At 42.9% G+C, this 19,677-nt stretch overlaps 1 protein-coding gene across 1 annotated transcript in view; it reads right to left on the bottom strand.

Annotated features, from left to right (window-relative positions):
- TMEM87B (transmembrane protein 87B) overlaps positions 1-18,374 on the bottom strand; it is a 94,180-nt gene extending 75,806 nt beyond the window's left edge. Inside the window, exons 1-2 of the mRNA XM_077486117.1 lie at positions 18,089-18,374; positions 3,659-3,722 (exon numbers count right to left, since the gene is read on the bottom strand). Of these exons, the coding sequence (XP_077342243.1) occupies positions 3,659-3,722; positions 18,089-18,214 (190 nt within the window). The 5' untranslated portion in view covers positions 18,215-18,374. The remainder of the gene's footprint in view (positions 1-3,658; positions 3,723-18,088) is intronic.
- Positions 18,375-19,677: the final 1,303 nt, after the last annotated feature.

Below are 19,677 nucleotides of genomic sequence, written 5' to 3'. Positions count from 1 at the left end.
CAACCCATCCTGGCTTCCCAGCTGAATCGGCGCCATTCGTTTGAATGCAGAGGCCGGGTGTGACGTCATAACATCGCGCCCAGCCTCCGGCGATCAGAGACTCCGGCGACCATCTGGTCTGCCAGAAATCTCTATGATGAACATCCGAGGCTAGCGTATCCTGTATCCGACTCCTCGATCACATCGGTGAGTCGGTAGTAGCACCGGAGGGAGGGGGCGTCTCTGACCTCCCTTAAGAACGATTTAGCGGCAGAACAGCCGCTATGATCGTTCTTATGATGCACAGAATTACCGGCTCTAAGACTATATCTGAATGCCTGTAGCTACAGGCATCATTCAGATATCCCTGCTCAAAGCTGAGGACGTCATTTGGCACACGGCAGGTGGGAAGCTGTTAAAGGGGTTGTAAAGCTTTGTTTTTTAATTTTCTAAATAAATTCCTTTAAGCTAGTGCATTGTTGGTTCACTTACCTTTTCCTTCGATTTCCCTTCTAAATGTTTTTTTTTTTCTTTGTCTGAATTTCTCACTTCCCGTTTCTCCTCAGTAAACTTCACACCATAATCCGAGCAGTGTTTAGTCAGCCAGAACAGCTTACTGAGGAGGAACAGGAAGTGAGAAATTCAGACAAAGAAAACAAAGGAAAAAAAACATTTAGAAGGGAAATCGAAGGAAAAAAGGTAAGTGAACCAACAATGCACTAGCTTAAAGGAACCTATTTAGAAAATAAAAAATGAACCTTTACAACCCCTTTAAAGTATAAGCCAAGTCAAAACTCCCCCCCCCCCCCAATGTAGTGGAGAGGTATTGGAACACCTGTCAGGCTTTATTGCTGTCTGTATACCCGATAAGGAGATTTGGCCTCTCTATTTTTTCGGTTTACCATTATCATTGAAAGTACCGTAAAAGAAAAAAAAAATTTATAAAAATTACAAAAATGTTGGGTTCTCCCCAGATATGTAATAGGGGAGAAGTCTTCTAAAGGGAACACGAGCTCTGGTGGCCTGGGGGTCCCCAAGGAATTCCTTTTCATTTGCAGGGATTTTCTCTCACTTCCTGTTTGGCTATTGGACAGGAAGTGAAAGCGGGAGTCCACCGGGACTCCGCGTTTTTTTTTTTTTTTTTAAAAGCCAGCAGCTACAAATACTGCAGCTGCTGACTTTTAAAATAGTGACACTTACCTGTCCAGCGCGCCCGCGATGTCGGCACCCGAAGCCGATCTCTAGGTTGCCTGTCGGGTCCTGCCGCCGCCATCTTGGGTATGGGGAATCAGGAAATGGAGCCTTTCGGCTTCATTTCCCGGTTCCCTACTGCGCATGCGCGAAGCGCGCTGCGCAATAAGGACGCTCCCCGCTGCCTCTGGGATCTGTGTGTTTCCCAGCAGGCAGTGGGGCACTTGCGGGAAGGGGCGGGCACTTGCGGAAAGGGGCGTACGTTACGCCCCTTTCCGCAGAGAGCTATCCCGGAAGTGGGTGCAGTTACCTGGATTATCCAGGTAACTGCACCCCCCTCCCCCCTGAAAGGTGCCGATTGTGGCACCGGAGGGGGGGAGGGTTCCGATGAGCGGAAGGTCCACTTTAGGGTGGACCTCCGCTTGAAGGGAAATCACCGCAATGGGACACAGATGGAAAAAAATAAAAATAAAAAAAAGATATATGATTTTTACATGTAGGAGAGAAATGTCAGAATTGGCCTGGTAGGCAAGTGGTTAAAGGACACAGTTTTTTTGCCATGATCAGTCATTTTCAATATCCATGCCAAAATTTCATGCTTTCTGCCAAGATATGCAAACTTTTGGGCACAACTGTATAATGTAAATACCCATATCCCTTTAATGGACATTACAAAACATGCATGGTGATTACCCAGCTTTCAAAAATAAAATCTAAGCTGGGATATTCCTGCACAAAAGCTGCAATGACAAAGACATCAGAGAAGTTTAGAATGCCGCTTACTGTAGTATTACCATGCAAGCCATGGTGAATCTACAAACTCAATAATATAAGTTTTCTGTATGTAACTAAAGTGAACCCATTCAAAAAAACATTTTGCCCAGGATTACAAAAGGACTCCACATTACAGGCATGCGCCCCGGTTATCTGGATGCAGCTGCTGCAAATTGAAAAGCACAATATGTTTCTCAGGTAATAAACCAACATACGCTTTCATACAAATTGACACCTAACAAAGAACCTGTTATTGTACAGGAAAAAGGCACCTTGGAGACCTGGATACAGTGTAAAAACTTCAGCTAGAGAGCCCCTTTAAAAGTTTTTTTTTGTGCCAGGATTTTTGTTCTGCATTTTATTGATCATTAAAATTACCAAATGTGCCACTTTGTGCTTTCACAAAAAAAAAAACAATAAAGTCATATTAAACCTTTTGTATACTTTTATAATAAGCTGGTGTTCAGACTTACAATGCCTGCTGCTGCTTTTAACTTTACTGCAGTTATATCTTTTTAACCTGTCCCCAATGGCTGACCCTGACTTCAAATTGTATGAGTGGCTGCTTGTCTTGCAGGATCCTATGGAGTCCCGCCAGAGTAACCCTAGTGTGCACTCCGGCCTGCGTAAGCAGCTTAAAGCGCTTGTAAAAGTTCAAGGTTATCTACCTTCATGCATTCTATATGTAAAAAAGGAGAAGAAAAAAAAGAAAAAAACCAAACACTGTGTGCAGCAGCGCCGCCCAACCACGCCATAAAACTATCCCCTATTTTGTAGACACTTATTGCACTTATTGCGTGTTTTTTTTTTTTTTTTTAATATACCAAAAATATGTAGAAGAATACGTATCGGCCTAAACTGAGGGGGGGGGGGGGGAGTGTCTTTATATTTTTTGGAGATAGTTATTATAGCAAAAAGTAATTCTCAAAATTGTCGCCATTTTTGTTTATAGTGCAAAAAATAAAAACCGCAGAGGTGATCCAATACCAAAGAAAGCTATTTGTGGGGAAAAAAAAAAAAAGATGCCAATTTTGTTTGGGAGCCACGTCGCATGACCACGCAATTGTCAGTTAAAGCGACGCAGTGCCGAATTGCAAAAAGCGGTCTGGTCCTTTAGCTGGAAAATGGTCCGGGGCTTAAGTGGTTAATACACTAGAGGAAGGCAAGAATCCCTGACAGGTTTTTATCTGGGTCTGGTGTTGCCATTGTATATTCCCACTTCCTGTGTGGTGAAGCTGTTGTCAGCAAAACAGGAAGTGAGAATACATCTCTCCAGTTGATCCCTGAAGTGAAAACAGGTGTTCAAACCATTGCCCATTCTATCCAAAAAAATAAAATAAAAAAAAAAGAGAGAAAGAAGGGGAGCTGGTTTTGGGTTGCTAACACTTTAGCAAATCTATAAAGAATGAAAATAATTTACAAACCTGATACAGAGGATAGATAAGAAATACAATACACGTTTGCATGTTACAACTGTGGTGGTAAAGTAACTGACCATTATGACACATCACAAACAAATGCTGTCCCACTCATTGTAAAATAGATCAACAATTAAGCCTGTCAAAGTGTAAAAACTACACCTATAATCACTGTAAAACCATGAGTGTTTTCATCATGTTACCTATAAAAGCTGAAGTATGATTAAAATTTACAAAACCAACCAAAAGTTAATGCACAAAACAGCCCACACACAAAAACAGCAGTTTGTACTTACGTTTCAGTTCTATGTATGTTTTGTTGAATAATATCTTCCTAAATAAGAGAGGCATTGTATCACCCTAGGAGATAAAAAGACAAGCTTTTAGAAAGTCTGGACATATATCAAAGTATATTGGAAGCAGTGGTATTTTTTTTATTATTTTCAGCATTTCCAAAAACTCCAAACATTATCTTGAAACATGTACGGTGCAATTTATCTCATCAGTTCCAATCCTCTCCCCTACAATAGCGACACACACAAAAAAAAAAAAAAAAAAAAAATTATATAATATATATATATATATATATATATATATATATATATATATATATATATATATATATATATATATATATATATATATATATATATATATATATATATATATATATATATATATATATATATATACACACATACACACACACACACACACACACACACACACACACACACACACACACCCACCCACCAAAAGTAAGACATTACCACTTATATGGGTCCTCTGTGTTACAGCCACCCATGCAGTAACACATCAGATTCCAGCACATCACATACAGCAAGTAAAGCCCCCATACACACTATTAGATTTTCTGCAGATTTTGGTCTTGAGATTTACCAAAACCATGTAGTAGAAGGGCCTGCCTGATTGCAAACAAATTGAAACTCTTAAGGTTTGACCTCATATTATGTTTTTGGTAAATCTGAAGACAAAAATCTGCAGAAAATCTAATAGTGTGTACAGGGTCTAATGCAGACCATACATGGTCGACTTTCGAACGAATTTTCTTTTCAAAATCAGAAAATTAGTTTTTTTTGTGATCCGATGGTGCCACCATTGATTTTCGAAATTCGGCCGACAAAGCCTTCAATTTCACCTCATGTTACAGAAAATAATTTTCTGGGCCAGGAATCTTCTTTACTCTCCGTAAATTTTCTTTTCTTATTACATTTCTCGCATGATTCTCCCATCATTGATTAGAAAATCGTTCGATTTTTCAAAAAATTTCCAACATGTCAGATTCCTCAAATTGTATTTCCGCACGAAAATCGGCTGTTGCTGCAGCCCACTAATGGTGTGAAATTCATACGAAAATTCTTAGATACGATTTTCGAAATTCGAACCGTGTATGGCCGGCATTAGCCAGATATAGTTTGGATTCACACTACATTTACACAGTGGACTAACAAAACAATGAGTGACTACATAAAGATGTAGAACACCTTTACCAGTTATCTCTCACCTTGCAGTTATAGTGCCTCGAAAAAGTATTCGTACCCCTTGAAATGTTCCACATTTTGCCAAACCGTAAATGTATTTTATTGGGATTTTATGTGATAGACCAACAAAAAGTGACACATAATTGTGAAGTGAAAAGAAAATGTTTTTTTTTTTTTTACACAGAAATATGCAAAAGGTGTGGTGTGTCTTTGTATTCAGCCCCCTGAGTCAGTACTTTGTAGATCCACCTTTCACTGCAATTACAGCTGCAAGTCTTTTTGGTTAGGTCTCTATCAGCTTTGTACATCTAGAGAGAGTGACATTTTTGTCCATTCTTCTTTGCAAAACAGCTTGAGCGCAACGCGCTCCTGACCCCCGCATTGTGTGTTTATTAACCACTTGCAGACCGGACCATTTTGCTGGTCAAAGACCAGACCACTTTTTGCGATTCGGCACTGCGTCGCTTTAACTGACAATTGTGCGGTCGTGCAACGTGGCTCCCAAACAAAATTGACGTCCTTCTTTTCCCACAAATAGAGCTTTCTTTTGGTGGTATTTGATCACCCCTGCGGTTTTTATATTTTGCGCTATAAACAAAAATAGAGCGACAATTTTGAAAAAAAAAACGCATTATTTTTTACTTTTTGTTATAATAAATATCCCCCAAAAATATATAAAAACAACATTTTTTTCCCTCAGTTTAGGCTGATACGTATTCTTCATTTTTTTTTTAATTAAAAATATCGCAATAAGCGATTATTGATTGGTTTGCGCAAATGTTATAGCGTTTACAAAATAGGGATAGTTTTATAGCATTTTTATTAATAATTTTTTATTATTTTTTTTTTTTTACTAGTAATGGCGGCGATCAGCGATTTTTATTGTGACTGCGACATTGTGGGGGACCCATCGGACATTTTTGACACATTTTTGGGACCATTGTCATTTATACAGTAATCACTGCTATATAAATGCAGTGATTCCTGTGTAAATGACACTGGCAGTGAAGGGGTTAACCAGTGGGTGGCAGTGTAGGGGTTAAGTGTTCCTAGGGGTGTGTTACTAACTGTGGGGGGGTTGGGCTTTCATTTAGTGAACACTGATCTCTGCTCCAATCACATGGAGCAGACATCAGCGTCACTAGTTGCTAGGCAGAATGGAAAAATGCTGTTTACTCTGCATTTCCTCCATTCGGCCGCTCCGTGAGACGATCGCGGGGATGCCCACGGCGATCGAGTCCGCGGGCCCCGCGACCAGACTCACGGGGGTCCCGACCAGCGCAGCATTGATGGCAGGGCGGCATTGAATATTGGACGTACCTGTACGCCAATATGCCTGCCCGTGCCATTCTGTGGACGTACATCGTCGTGCGCTGGTCGGGAAGTGGTTAAGAGAAAAGCCCTCTTCAGCCCCCCTAATACTTACCCAAGCCCCATCTCAATCCAGCGATGTTGCACAAGAGCCTCAGCTGTCCAGGACTCTCCCTCCTGATTGGCTGAGACAGCAGTGGGTGCCATTGGCTCCTGCCGCTGTCAAAGTCAGTGAGCCAATGAGGTGAGAGATTTGGGGGGCGGCACAAAGCACAGCTCCATGTCTGAATAGATATACAGAACAGCTCAATTCAGGTGCCCCATAGCAAACTTCTTGCTGTGGGGGCACTCGGAAGGGGGGGGCCCAGGAGCACCGGTGAGGGACCCAAGAAGAGAAGGATCCGAGCTGCTCTGTGCAAATCCACTGCAACAGAGCCTGAAAGTATGTTTGTTATTTTTAAACAAAAAAACCCAAAGGACTTTAATATCACTTTAAGTCTGCAGTAATTTAATCGGTCAATACTCCGGCGACTCAATTATTCTGGTTTCTAAATCGGCACTCTCTCCTTTCTCTGTGCTGATCAGTTTATTGTATTGGATATTTTTTTTTTTTGTTACCCAGAGAGCCACACCATGATATATATTGGTGAGTGGGTGACCATTAGGGCTCATGCACACATCATTAAATAAATAAAGCCGTTAATGGTGTTTGCCTTTTAAATTTTTTTCCTACCTCTAAACTCCCTTCTGTGTTAGCTTAGGTATCCCGGCACACATATGCAGATAGGAGCATTTAGAGAGAAAAAAAAAAAAAAAAAATAAAAAAATAAAAATTAAAATAAAAATAAAAATCACTACTTGTGCATTTAGGAGAGAAGAAAGAAATAAACCTGGGTCTTCAAGGCCCCAAGACCCTAAAGTTTGTCTTTTGGGCATCTTAGTAATACTTGCACTTTTAAAGCAGACATTCAGTCATTTTTTTTTCTGCCAGTAAATACCTTATACAGCCCACTTCCTGTTTCTTGTCTGGTAAAACGCCTAGGCTTATGACATCATACACAGGTCTCTGGTGAGAGCTTGCCAGGAAGGGAAAGGGATGAGACATAAGAGGGCCAATGAGAGCTGCAGGTGTGCGTCTGTGTAAATCCAAGAAGCGAACAGGCAGCAGCTTTAGCTGCTCAGTTAAAATGGGTGCAGCCAGACTTGGGGAGATTTCTGCAGCACATTTGTAAGTTACAGAATCACAGTATATATAAAAATATTCAAAGTGGTTGGAGGGAAGCTTCAGAATGGCAAAGATGTTTTTATTACAAAATGTATGTGAGCAGACTGCGGTTCCTCTTTCAGCATCCAGAGTTCAGGGACACGCACCTACATGATGTCATATTGGGCCACAGCGGCTGTGTCCATGCAGCCACGTGACCCAATAGACATCTATGGGACAGCCAGCACAGGGATGAACACGACACTGGTGTATCCCTGTGTCCGCAAAACAAGTGCACACAAGTATTTGCCCATGTGAACGAGGCCTTAGAGCCTTTTGGGTTTTGTGCTGGAAGTCAGGACCTGTCAGTAGCTTTCTGTTATGGGTAGGCAATGCTTTATCTGAAAGCAGATGGAAACTTGAACTCTGAACAGACCATGTGATAAGATAAAATGATGGCGCTGGATAAATCCTATGAGTCGCTGGTGTGCTTCCTGTATTCAGTCTGGTCTTATCACAAGAAAAAGCAAAATGGAAGGTCCCAAAAAAAAAAAAAAAAAATAAGTGTGTGTGTGTGTGATAGATATATATATATATTATATAAATCTGTATTTATCGGCATATAACACACACCCTAAGTTTAGGGGGAAATTTGAAAAAAAAAAAAAAAACACTTTTAAATGCCCATTAATGCAGCCTTGCCAGTCACTTGCAGTCTTTTCTGTGACTTTGTCATTTAAAAATGGCGCTGCCGAGATACAGAGCAGATGTCCTGTGTATCTCCGCGGCGCTCAGTAGTTCTCGGCTGCTCTCGGCTATTTTCAGAACGGTCGGCCGTTCTCGGCGGCTTTCAGCTTTCCAAAAGAACGGCCGAAAATAGCCAGGAATGGCCAAGTGCGGCAAAAATACCCCTGAAGCCGCAGAGAGCGGCAGAAAGGGTTAAAAATTGTGGGGCATCGGCGTATAACAAGCACCACCACTTCCCCCTGATTTTAGGGGGAAAAAAGTGCATGTTATACGCCGATAAATACGGATAGAGATATTATTTATTATTAATAAAATATATATATTAATAAACCTAGCACTGAGAGGATTTTGACAACGGATAGAAAAACACAAAAATATTGACATCCTCTATGTCTAGCACAAGTATATATTGGATTATTATTATTTTTATTTTTTTTAATGAAATAAAAAAAACACACGTTAACTCCAGCTGCAGCGAAAGTGTGTGACAGCAACAGTGACAGCAAAGTTATAGATCATTTGGTAGGTAAAACAGAACCCATGTCAACTCTGTACCTTTGTCTGTCCATACTGACCCGAGCAGGTATGAGGAAGTCTCTGATTTATGTGTTCCACATCAGTGAATCAAAGTATTAAAAGTGGAAATCAAAATAAAATAATGTCCCTTGCCTCTGCTTATACAGAAAAAAAAGTTGGTTTTACTATGGATCATATTTGTAGAGTAGTGCATGTGACATTCACCAAACGTTTACTGCAGGTGAATAAATCGCTCTCACTTGAATTTCAAACATTGAATAAATGTATTCAAACTAATAGATTTGATTACATTGGAGAGTGCAGAGCATTACAACTATTTTTAGTGGATCCCAGGTACAATGCCTAGGCTCCTGCAAACTCTTCCTCCAGCCCCAGGTTTGTATGGAGGGCAAGTACTTTGGTTACAAGGCTGGGGGAAGAACTCAATAGAATAGCTGTGTTGTTGACGTTGGGCTCCATTGAAAAACATTTCTCTGCTGAGATGGAAGATGGGACTTGTAGTCTCTCCATTCACCAATCTCTGTGAAGGTGCAGTTGTGTAGGCGGAGCCACACAGCAGGCTTCTGTTTAGTTTTGAATTTGGTGCAGTTGTAAGAAGCACACTACAATGCAGTTAATATAGTTACTTATAGTGCAGGAGAAAAAAAAAAAAAAAAAACTGTCATTTGTCCCTACCACTAAAGTAAACAAAGGGGCAGGGTGGCATCAGCCAGCAACCCCTCCCCTTTGTTTACTTCAGTGGAGGGGCTGAATGACAGCTCTTTCTCTGGCGCTGTAATATAAAGAAAAACAAAACACCAGCCAGCAATTAGTCATTGCCAGAAAAGGGGGGGGAGCCTGTCTGTACACCCTGCCCCCTCTCCATGCACACACCGTGCACCCCCATGTCTGCAGTAGTTACAGTCAGTCTGATTTTTTTTTTCCCTCTCCTTCTGTTTACTCTCTGCTGTCAGCAGAGATCGTCTCCTAATAACCAATGCAAAAATGGACCATTTGTCCTTTTACGTCCATCTATCCTCCATTCTGTTTTTTTTTTTTATGGAACAAAAATAGGGCTTTAATCAGTTTACAGATGATCAACTGTTTACATCCGTTTGCCAATAGGAATGCATTGCTTTCCATTTTTCATGTGTCAATGGACAGATAAAAAAAAAAAAGAAGACATATACGGAACACCTATGCAAAAGGAGCCTAAAGTTATACTTTAAAATTAAATTAAAACGAACCTTTCAAGAAAAAAATAAAAAAAATTATGTTTTCCTGCAGAAGCCTGGAAAGCATCGCACCTGCAATAAGTGGATAAGGGGTGGAACGTCAGGCCCTGCAGCTTTGTGTGTGTACCTCTGATATGGGCTGACTGTTTACAAGCAGCAGAGCTTGTGAATGAACTAAGAGATCCATAGTAACATAGTTAAATAAATAGTTAGTAAGGTTGAATAAAGACACCGGTCCATCCAGTTCAACCTGAATGAGAGAGGGTGCGTGTCTACAATTATCCCTATTTATTGTACCCATATATCGCCGTCAATTTACGCAGCGCTCCCCACATACATCGCACACCCACAATAGTCCCTACCCTCAATCCAAGGTCCACAACTCACATTCATACACTAGGGCCAATTTACCTACCTGCATGTCTTTGGAGTGTAGAGAGTGCTCGCAGTTCATTCAGCCGCAATAGATAATGGTACTTGTAGTTCATTCATTCACAGGAAACTGAATGAATTAAGCCATGCTGTTTTTAAATTGTGACAGCGGGTGCGGAGAGATTATTCTCCTGCCCCTGAGGGGAGATCAGGGTAACTTTGCAGCAAAAGCTGAAATAGGTTACATGTTCCACCCTAAATATGTAACGTCTTCCCAAAAGGGAACTTCTCTTTTAACTACCTCCCGCCCGCCGTATCATAACATGACAGCAAGCGGGACCCACGGCACCATCATATGACGCCACCCCAGTGTCACTGCTATCGCGCATCCGTGTGGGGTAGTGTTCCTAGGACCCCGATGATTGAGCTCTTTTACCATGTAATCGGTTGTGTTGAAGTGCCATTTTTCATCTTTCCTCGCTTCACACTGTCAGCGTGAAGAGAGGAGAGCCGATCAGCGGTATCTCCTGACAGCAGAGTGTGTAGAGGTAATCAGGGCACAAATCAGTAGCAGTACCACCGATCAGTGCCCAGCAGTGATGCCAGTCAGTGCCTGCTCATCAATGCCACTTGTCTGTGCCTCCTATCATTTCTTATAAGTGCCACCTATGAGTGCCTGCCTGTCAGTGCCGTCTATCACTGCCTATAAGTGCCGCCTCACCAGCAAAAGGAGAAAAATTACTTATTTACAAAATTTACTGACAGAAACTAAGAAAAAAAATAATTCTCATAATTCAGTCCTTTCTTTTTTAGCAAAAAATAAAAACCCCAGCGGTGATTAAATACCACCAAAAGAAATCTCTATTTGTGGGAAGAAAATTACAAATAATTTGATTTGGATACAGTGCTGCATGACCGCTCAGTTGTCACGCATAGTGTTAGAGCGCTGAAAGCTGAAAATTTGCCTGGGCAGGAAGTGGTTAAAAGTGCCCAGTATTGAAGCAGTTAAAAGGCAAACCTTTTATTTGGATAGTGTGATGAAGGATAGAATCTCTGTCAGGTTTTATATCTGTCCCCATTAGGAAAGAACATTCTCCAATTGTCCTGACCACCAATAGAACCAGGAATGAAAGTGGGGGGGAAATCTTTCAAGGGGGACATGTGTTCTTGTGACAACTAGGGAAGACGAAGAAGATGAAGAAGACGACGACGAAGACGACGACGAAGACGACGACGAAGAAGACGACGAAGAAGACGACGAAGAAGACGACGAAGAAGACGACGAAGAAGACGACGAAGAAGACGACGAAGAAGACGACGAAGAAGACGACGAAGAAGACGACGAAGAAGACGACGACGAGAAGAAGACGACGACGAAGAAGACGACGAAGAAGACGAAGAAGACGATGAAATTGACGTTCATTTTCAACCACAGTGATAGGAAAATTTGTAAATAGAAAACTTCTCGGTCAAAGGAACTTGCAGACAGTGGATGTAGTTTTCAAACAAAATTCTTGAATTCGTGAATGTACAAAAATTTTTCATCTGAATATTCTCACCTGAAAATTGATCCGTGAGGCCAGCATAAAGGTTCAGTGCACACCTATGCAGTTTTTGCAGCACTTTTTGCTGTGCGTTTTTGATTTTTGTGCACGTGATTTTACTGCAATTTGCATTTTTTTTTAGGCAGATTAAAAAACACAAATTGCTGCAAAAATGCATTACATTCTTTTCTGCAGCTTCGCCATTTAACCACTTTCAGACCGGACCATTTTGCTGGTAAATGACCAGAGGTCTTTTTACAATTTGGCACTGCGCTGCTTTAACTGGTAATTGCGCGGTCATGCAATGTTGTACCCAAACAAAATTTGCGTCCTTTTCTTCCCACAAATAGAGCTTTCTTTTGATGGTATTTGATTGCCTCTGCGATTTTTATTTTTTGCGATATAAACGTAAAAAGACCGCAAATTTTGAAAAAAAAAATGATATTTTCTACTTTTTGTTATTAGAAAAATCCAATAAACTCAATTTTAGTCATACATTTAGGCCAAAATGTATTCAGCCACATGTCTTTGGTAAAAAAAAAGTCAATAATTGTATATTTATTGGTTTGCGCAAAAGTTGTCACATCTACAAACTAAGGTACGTTTTCTGGAATTTACACAGCTTTTTTTACGACTGCCTATCTCATTTCTTGAGGTGCTAAAATGGCAGGGCAGTACAAAACCCCCCCAAAATGACCCCATTTTGGAAAGTAGACCCCTAAGGAAATTGATAAGTGGCATGTTGAGCCCATTGAATATTTTATTTTTTTGCCTCAAGCGATTGAATAATGACAAAAAAAAAAAAAAAATTTTATTTATTTTTTTTTTTTTACACAACGTTGTCACTAAATGATATATTGCTCACACATGCTATGGGCATATGTGAAATGACACCCCAAAATAAATTCTGCTGCTTCTCCTGAGTACGGGGATACCACATATGTGGGACTTTTTGGGAGCCTAGCCGCGTACGGGGCCCCGAAAACCAAGCACCGCCTTCAGGCTTTCTAAGGGCGTTACAGTTTTGAAGGCCATAAAATGCCAAGATGGCACAAACCCCCCCCCAAATGACCCCATTTTGGAAAGTAGACACCCCTAAATTTAGGGGTACACTAGTGAGACTAGGTAATAAATGGCGGGTGCCCTGAAACTATAAAAAAATAACTAACCAACCAGCGTCACCTGTAACAGTTATATGGTGATCACTGGTGAAAGGGTTAACTAGGGGGCAATCAGGGGGCTTTATGCGGTAGTATATGGGGGTCCCTGGCGCTATAAAAAGCTGAGGCGAACCTAAATACCTACCTGCCTAACTAGCGTCACCTGTGACACTAATACAGCGATCAGAAAAACGATCGCTTATTAGGCTGGGTTCACACTGGAGCGATGTGGGAACGCCACGAATCCGCGGCGGGTTCCCGCATCGCATGCCTCCCGGCGGCAGTTCACACTGCCCTATGCGAACTGCTGGGAGTGTCAGTGAAATGTTAATGACACCCCCAGATCAGTTCGCATATCGCAGTGCGATCTGCAAACTCGGATCGCATGGTGTGAACACCCATGCGATCCGATTCTGCTGCGGGCCAAAAAAAGGGTCCCGTGCGAATTTGCGGCGGGTGCAATGCGAATTCAGCCATACTATCTGTATGGCTGAACTCGAATCGCACAGAGATCGGATGTGATTTGCACTGCAGTGCGGTGCGAATCACATTCGTTCTCATAAACCGCTGCAATGTGAACCCAGCCTTAGTGACACTGGCGACGGGGGGTGATCACGGGGTTAAACCTTTATTGGGGGGGTTAGGGGGGTACATTAGAACTAAAGGGGGCTAACCCTAACTGCCCTAACAGTTATTACAGTCACAAATGACACCAATGCAAAAAAAAAAAAAAAAATGACATTGGTGTCACTGTGACTGGGGGGCAGGGGTAATTGGGGGGGTGATCGGGGGGGTGTGAGTGTGCCTGGCATGTTCTACTGTGTAGTGTCGTGTTGGTGCAACTCACTGATCCTCTCTCCTCGGTGTCGGAACGAAAAATACCGACACGGAGGAGAGATTACATCACTTCCTCTCCTGTGTTTACATTACAGGAGAGGAAGTGATGTGACGAAGGATTTCTATTCGTCGGGAGCGATCGCGAGGGGGTGGCCATGAATGAATGGCCGCCCCCTCATCCCGGATCGCTCCCGAACGAATACCGACCGCCGCAGGCACCGGGCGGGGGCCCGATCGGGCCCCCGACCCGCGGGAAGGCAAGGACGTACATGTAAGCCCTTATGCCTGCCCATGCCATTCTGTCGACGTACATCGTCGTGCGGCGGTCGGGAAGTGGTTAAGTATATTGAACCAAAAAAAGCACCGTTTTGCGTTAAAAGTCCCTGACCCTTTCCAAATATGCAGCGGCTGAAAAAAAGCACAGATATGAACGTGTCCCATAGGAAACTATGTTAATGAACTGTAATGCGTTTCTGCAAAAAACACCAACATACATATAGATGTGAACCAGGCCTAAGACGTTTAGTAACATAATGGGGTTAAAAAGACTAAAATTAGCCCTTTATAGTACAAAAAAAAAAAAAAAAAAAAAGCAGATAATCACTACTGTAAGGGGTTAATTTTTTTATAAAGGGCTCATTTTAGTTTTTTTTTAACCCCATTATGTTACTGGCCGATTAATCAACTATGAAAATAGTAATCGATTCATTTCATAATCGATTAGTTGACGATTAATCGATTAGTTGTTTCAGCCCTAGTGATAGCTAAGGCCTCTTTCACACTATGTGTGACGCAGGACATCGCATTTATGCACATTTTCGTGTTACGCGATTGGGGCAGCCCATGCATTTTAATGGGTCCAGGTCCCACATGAGCATTGTGTTCGTTGCCTGTTGCATGAATCCCAAAAAAGTACATGAGCTTTTGGATCACTCTTCGGAGGTATTTTACAATTGGTGAGGAAGCAGTGAACGGGCCTCACCACCTGTTTGAATCCTGAACCCACTGCGCCACAACCATGTGGTTGCGGAGCGGCCCCATTTCCTTCAATGCCCATGTTCTGCAGCAATACCGCACTTCAAATGTGACATGCTGTTTGATTCTTGCTGTGGACACGAAGCAAAGCACTGCAGCCAAGGCATGTTTACAGCTCTGAATGACTGCATGCCTTTATTCATATGGGCAATCGGGGGGGGGGGGGGGGGGGGGTGGTTAAACTGCTTTTGCTGGCCCTGAACATGCCCTAAAACAAAAAACACCCCACACACTTTCATTGTTTGTTATAATATTTTTCAAATAAGTACGTTTTCTTCTTCACTGATGAGCAGTGAGAAACGGAATTGATAGGCAGTTTTGAGACTACATCAATGAGGTGGCACCGATGGAAACTAAGAGGCAGCACTGAGAGGCTGCACTGAGAGGATGGCAGTGATGGACACTATGAGGCGGCAGAGAGGGGTAGCACTGTGGCACTGAGGGCACTTTGAGGCAAAAACAAGAGGCTGTACTGATGGACACGGACAGCAATGAGAGGTGGAACTAATGAGGCAGCAGTGAGAGGCGGTACTGAGGGACAGTTATGAGGCTGCACTGATGGACACTATGAGGTGGCACTAATGAGGTGGCATTGATGGACACTATGAGATGACAGCGAGAGGCAGCACTAATGAACACTATGGAGGTGGTACTGATGGACAGTATGACCCCTTTCACACTGGGGCTCTTTTCAGGCATTTTAGTGCTAAAAAAATAGTCCCTGAAAAGAACTTCTCAAACCACCCCAGTGTGAAAACCTGAGTGCTTTCACACTGGGGCGGTGAGTTTGCAGGACGGGAAAAATAGTCCCGCAAGCAGCATCTTTGGGGCAGTGGAGGAGCAGAGTATACACAGCTCCTCCACCGACCCTGCCCATTGAAATGAATGGGCAGCGCTGCCAAAGGGTCTGTAAAATGCTTCGCCAGTGCCACAACACGGGCGCTAATAACCCTTTCCTCGGCCGCTAGCGGTAAAGTGCTGCTAAAACTAGCGGCGCTTTATCACTAACACCCTCACCACCCAAGTAATAAAGGGGTCTATGAGCTGGCACTGACTATCAGTGTAAATGTCTGCTGTCACAGGAGAGCTGGTTATCGGCTTTCCTTTTCTCATAAAATGACAGCGCTGTGGAAAGGAAATGCCAATAACTGGCATTTGTTTACATGGGATTAGCTGTAATTGGACACAGCTAATCACATGGTAAATAACCAATGCCATTGGCTCTTTACCCTGATCTGTGATGCGCTGTATCTGATGGACACGGCTCATCAATCACCATGCTGCGTGCCTGGGAGGACATCATATGACGTGCCCATTAACCCCTAGGCATCCACGCTATAGCCAAAAGACGGCTACAGCGCAGATTCCAAATGCCGGGAGGGCGTCCCTGGACATCCTCCTGTTTACTTCCCAGATGCACGCTGCAGCAGGCGCGCGTCAGGAAGTTCTGTGTTGGCCATGTCCCTTGGACACAGCCAAATCACAGATTGTGCTAAATGGCCAATCACAGCGGCCATTTAGCACTCAATCTCATTGTCCAATGAGAGATGATCTCACATGTAAACATATGAGATCATCTCTCATTGCCGGCTCTCCCTCTTCACAAAGGCAGCGTGTGAGGAGGGAGAGCAAACGGCTGCAGCTTGTGAGTGTAAGGGAAAAAAAAGGGAAAATAAAGTGCTCACAGTACCTGTCAGTGTCACCTTTCATCAGTGCCACGTATAAGTGTCATGTGCCATCTGTCATCAGTGTCACGTTATTGTCACATGTCATTGTCCTGGTGCTCCAGGACCTTCAAAAGCGTAATAGGTAGTCAAGAAGTTAGATGTGTAATTTATGCTTCTAGAACACATGATGGCGCTCCCTGCATGTTGGGCCTCTCTATGTGGCCAGGCTGTGGGAAAAGTCCCACACATGTGGTATTGTAATACTCAGGAGTAGCAGAATGTATTTTGGGGCATTATTTGTGGTGTACACATGCCATGCAAGAGAAATAAACTATTACAATGACAATTAGGTGGGGGGGGGGAAATCTTCTTCTTGCAAAGAATTGTGGGGGAAAAAAAAAAAGACATCAAAACCTCACCATGCCTCTTACTAAATACATTGGAATGTCTACTTTCTTCAAAAAAAAAAAAAAAAAAGGGGGGGGGGTCATTTTTCTTTCCCGGCTTGTTCAGGTTGCAAGAAATAAAATGGGCCGCTAGTACTTCAGATGTGATCAATTGTTTACGATTTGCACCACAGCTTGTAGACCAGTGATTCTCAACCAGGGTCCCATGGAACCCTAGGGTTCCTCCAGAGGTTGCTAGGGGTTCCTTCAGCATTGGGCAATGTCTGCCTCTCAGATAAGTTCCCAAGATCCCATTGATCTTTTTAGCTATCTGTAAGGAGGTAATTCTTCCCAATGACCACAAGTGCAAGGACCATTCTTCCCACCGACCATCACACTAATGTATCATGAACTGTAGACTTTTATTAGGGGTTCCCCAAGACCGGAGAACTATTTCAAGGGTTCCTCTGTGTTGAAAAGTTTGAGAAAGGCTGCTGTAGACTCTCTAACTTTCACAAAGACCAAATAATATCCACTAATTTGGGTTATTTTTTACCAGATATGTAGCAGTATAAATTATGGCCAAAATGTATAAAGAAATATTAATAATTTGCAAAATTTTATCACAGAAACTAAGAAAATGAATTTTTTTTCTAAAAAGAAAGCTCTATTTGTATGAAAAAATGCCCAAAAATTCATATAGGTACAGTGTTACATGACTGAGTAATTGTCTTTCAAAGTGTGAGAGCACCGAAAGCTAAAAATTGGTCTGGTCACGAGGGGCGGTTTAAGTGCCCGGTTGTCAAGTGGTTAAATGAACAAAAATTTTTTATAAAAACGAACTGTCCAAGAGATTTGCAAATGGTCTTTTGTCCAGTGTATGGGCGCCATTACACAGAACTGTTTTCAAATACTCCTCAGATTGAGCCCTCCTATTTGTTATGTGAATACAGAATATTCTGGAAACATTTGTTAGACCTCCCCAAACAACTGTCCTATTCTTATCCGGGACAGCCTGTCCTCAGGTACAGGTGAGTGTTCGGTCCTTTTCCCTCCTCAGGGACACTTCCTGTCCCACAACTCACAACTCCAGTGACAGCGCTGTCACCTGAGGAGCGCGCACACATTCACAGAGCCAGCGCGTCCACGTAGAGCGCGCCACGGCACCTTTATGAACCCCCTACGGCCGCACACAGTGTCCCACACCTACCTTAGAGTAGGGCTTAGTCCAGGTCCCCGGCTCCGGCACCGCCTCCACCCCCAGCGGCACAGCGAGGCCCAGGCACAGCAGGAGGAGGCTCGGGGACAGCAGGTGCCTGATGGAAGCAGTAATCATATTGCAGGCACTGTACGTACGGCGGCCTCGTCCTCGTCTTCTTCCTTCTTCTGTACGGACAAGCCGGGCCAACCCGGAGACTGCTCACCTGGCTGGCTGTGACATCACCGCTTCACCTGGAGGAGGCGCTCTGCTACAACGCCCCCTTAGCATGACCGCAGACGAGCCACTTCTGCTTATGTGGTTTACATTAAAACGGAACACTAGGAGAACACTTGTATAAGCCTTTCAATGCAGTTTGTCCCCGTTTTATGTCGGAGGTCGCCATTTTTTTGAAGAGCTTTTTGCGTTGGATCCTATGGGTGTGTCCCCATAAACATGGCGGCCGAGTGTTCTAAATAGATCGCTGTCTCTCTTGTTTCTAGTGTGGAAGTGAAACGTCATCACTCGACATGTGAAATCTGTTTAGGAATGCGGCGTAGTGACAAATGTAATGGCAGGGAAATGTGGGAGTAGGGAGAGCTGACTCAGGCACTAGAAATCTCACTCTAGATTTATGACCAGGAACATGTATGTAAAGGAATCTGGAGAAGGTGGATTGTTTCATGACTCACAAGGTATTGGATCACACATCAGTGGGAGCCATTACTCTTGCTGCTATAAATCACAGCCAGTGAGCCAATGAATAGAGAACACATGCTCTGTGAACAAGGAGTGTGGCTCTGGAGCGAGCGTGCTTTAGTGCCCCCATAGCAAGCCTTCAGTAGGGGGGAAGAGCCAGGACTGCCAACAGCAAACCCAAAATTGGGGCTGCTCTGTTCCACAGAGCAGGTAAGTACAACAGTATAGGCCAGGGATATGCAATTAGCGGACCTCCAGCTGTTGCAGAACTACAAGTCCCATGAGGCATAGCAAGATTCTGACAGCCACAAACATGACACCCAGAGGCAGAGCATGATGGGACTTCTTAACCACTTTCAGACCGGACCATTTTGCTGGTAAATGACCAGAGGTCTTTTTACACTTTGGCACTGCGCTGCTTTAACTGGTAATTGCGCGGTCATGCAATGTTGTACCCAAACAAAATTTGCGTCCTTTTCTTCCCACAAATAGAGCTTTCTTTTGATGGTATTTGATTGCCTCTGCGATTTTTATTTTTTGCGATATAAACGTAAAAAGACCGCAAATTTTGAAAAAAAATGATATTTTCTACTTTTTGTTATTAGAAAAATCCAATAAACTCAATTTTAGTCATACATTTAGGCCAAAATGTATTCAGCCACATGTCTTTGGTAAAAAAAAAGTCAATAATTGTATATTTATTGGTTTGCGCAAAAGTTGTCACATCTACAAACTAAGGTACGTTTTCTGGAATTTACGCAGCTTTTAGTTTACGACTGCCTATCTCATTTCTTGAGGTGCTAAAATGACAGGGCAGTACAAAACCCCCCCAAATGACCCCATTTTGGAAAGTAGACCCCCTAAGGAAATTGATAAGAGGCATGTTGAGCCCATTGAATATT

The sequence above is a fragment of the Lithobates pipiens genome, unplaced genomic scaffold, assembly GCF_037356315.1.
Source record: "Lithobates pipiens isolate NorthernLeopardFrog02 unplaced genomic scaffold, aLitPip1_a1.2 Scaffold_18, whole genome shotgun sequence".
NCBI lineage: Eukaryota > Metazoa > Chordata > Amphibia > Anura > Ranidae > Lithobates > Lithobates pipiens.
This window is presented reverse-complemented; position numbering and strand designations above follow the sequence as displayed.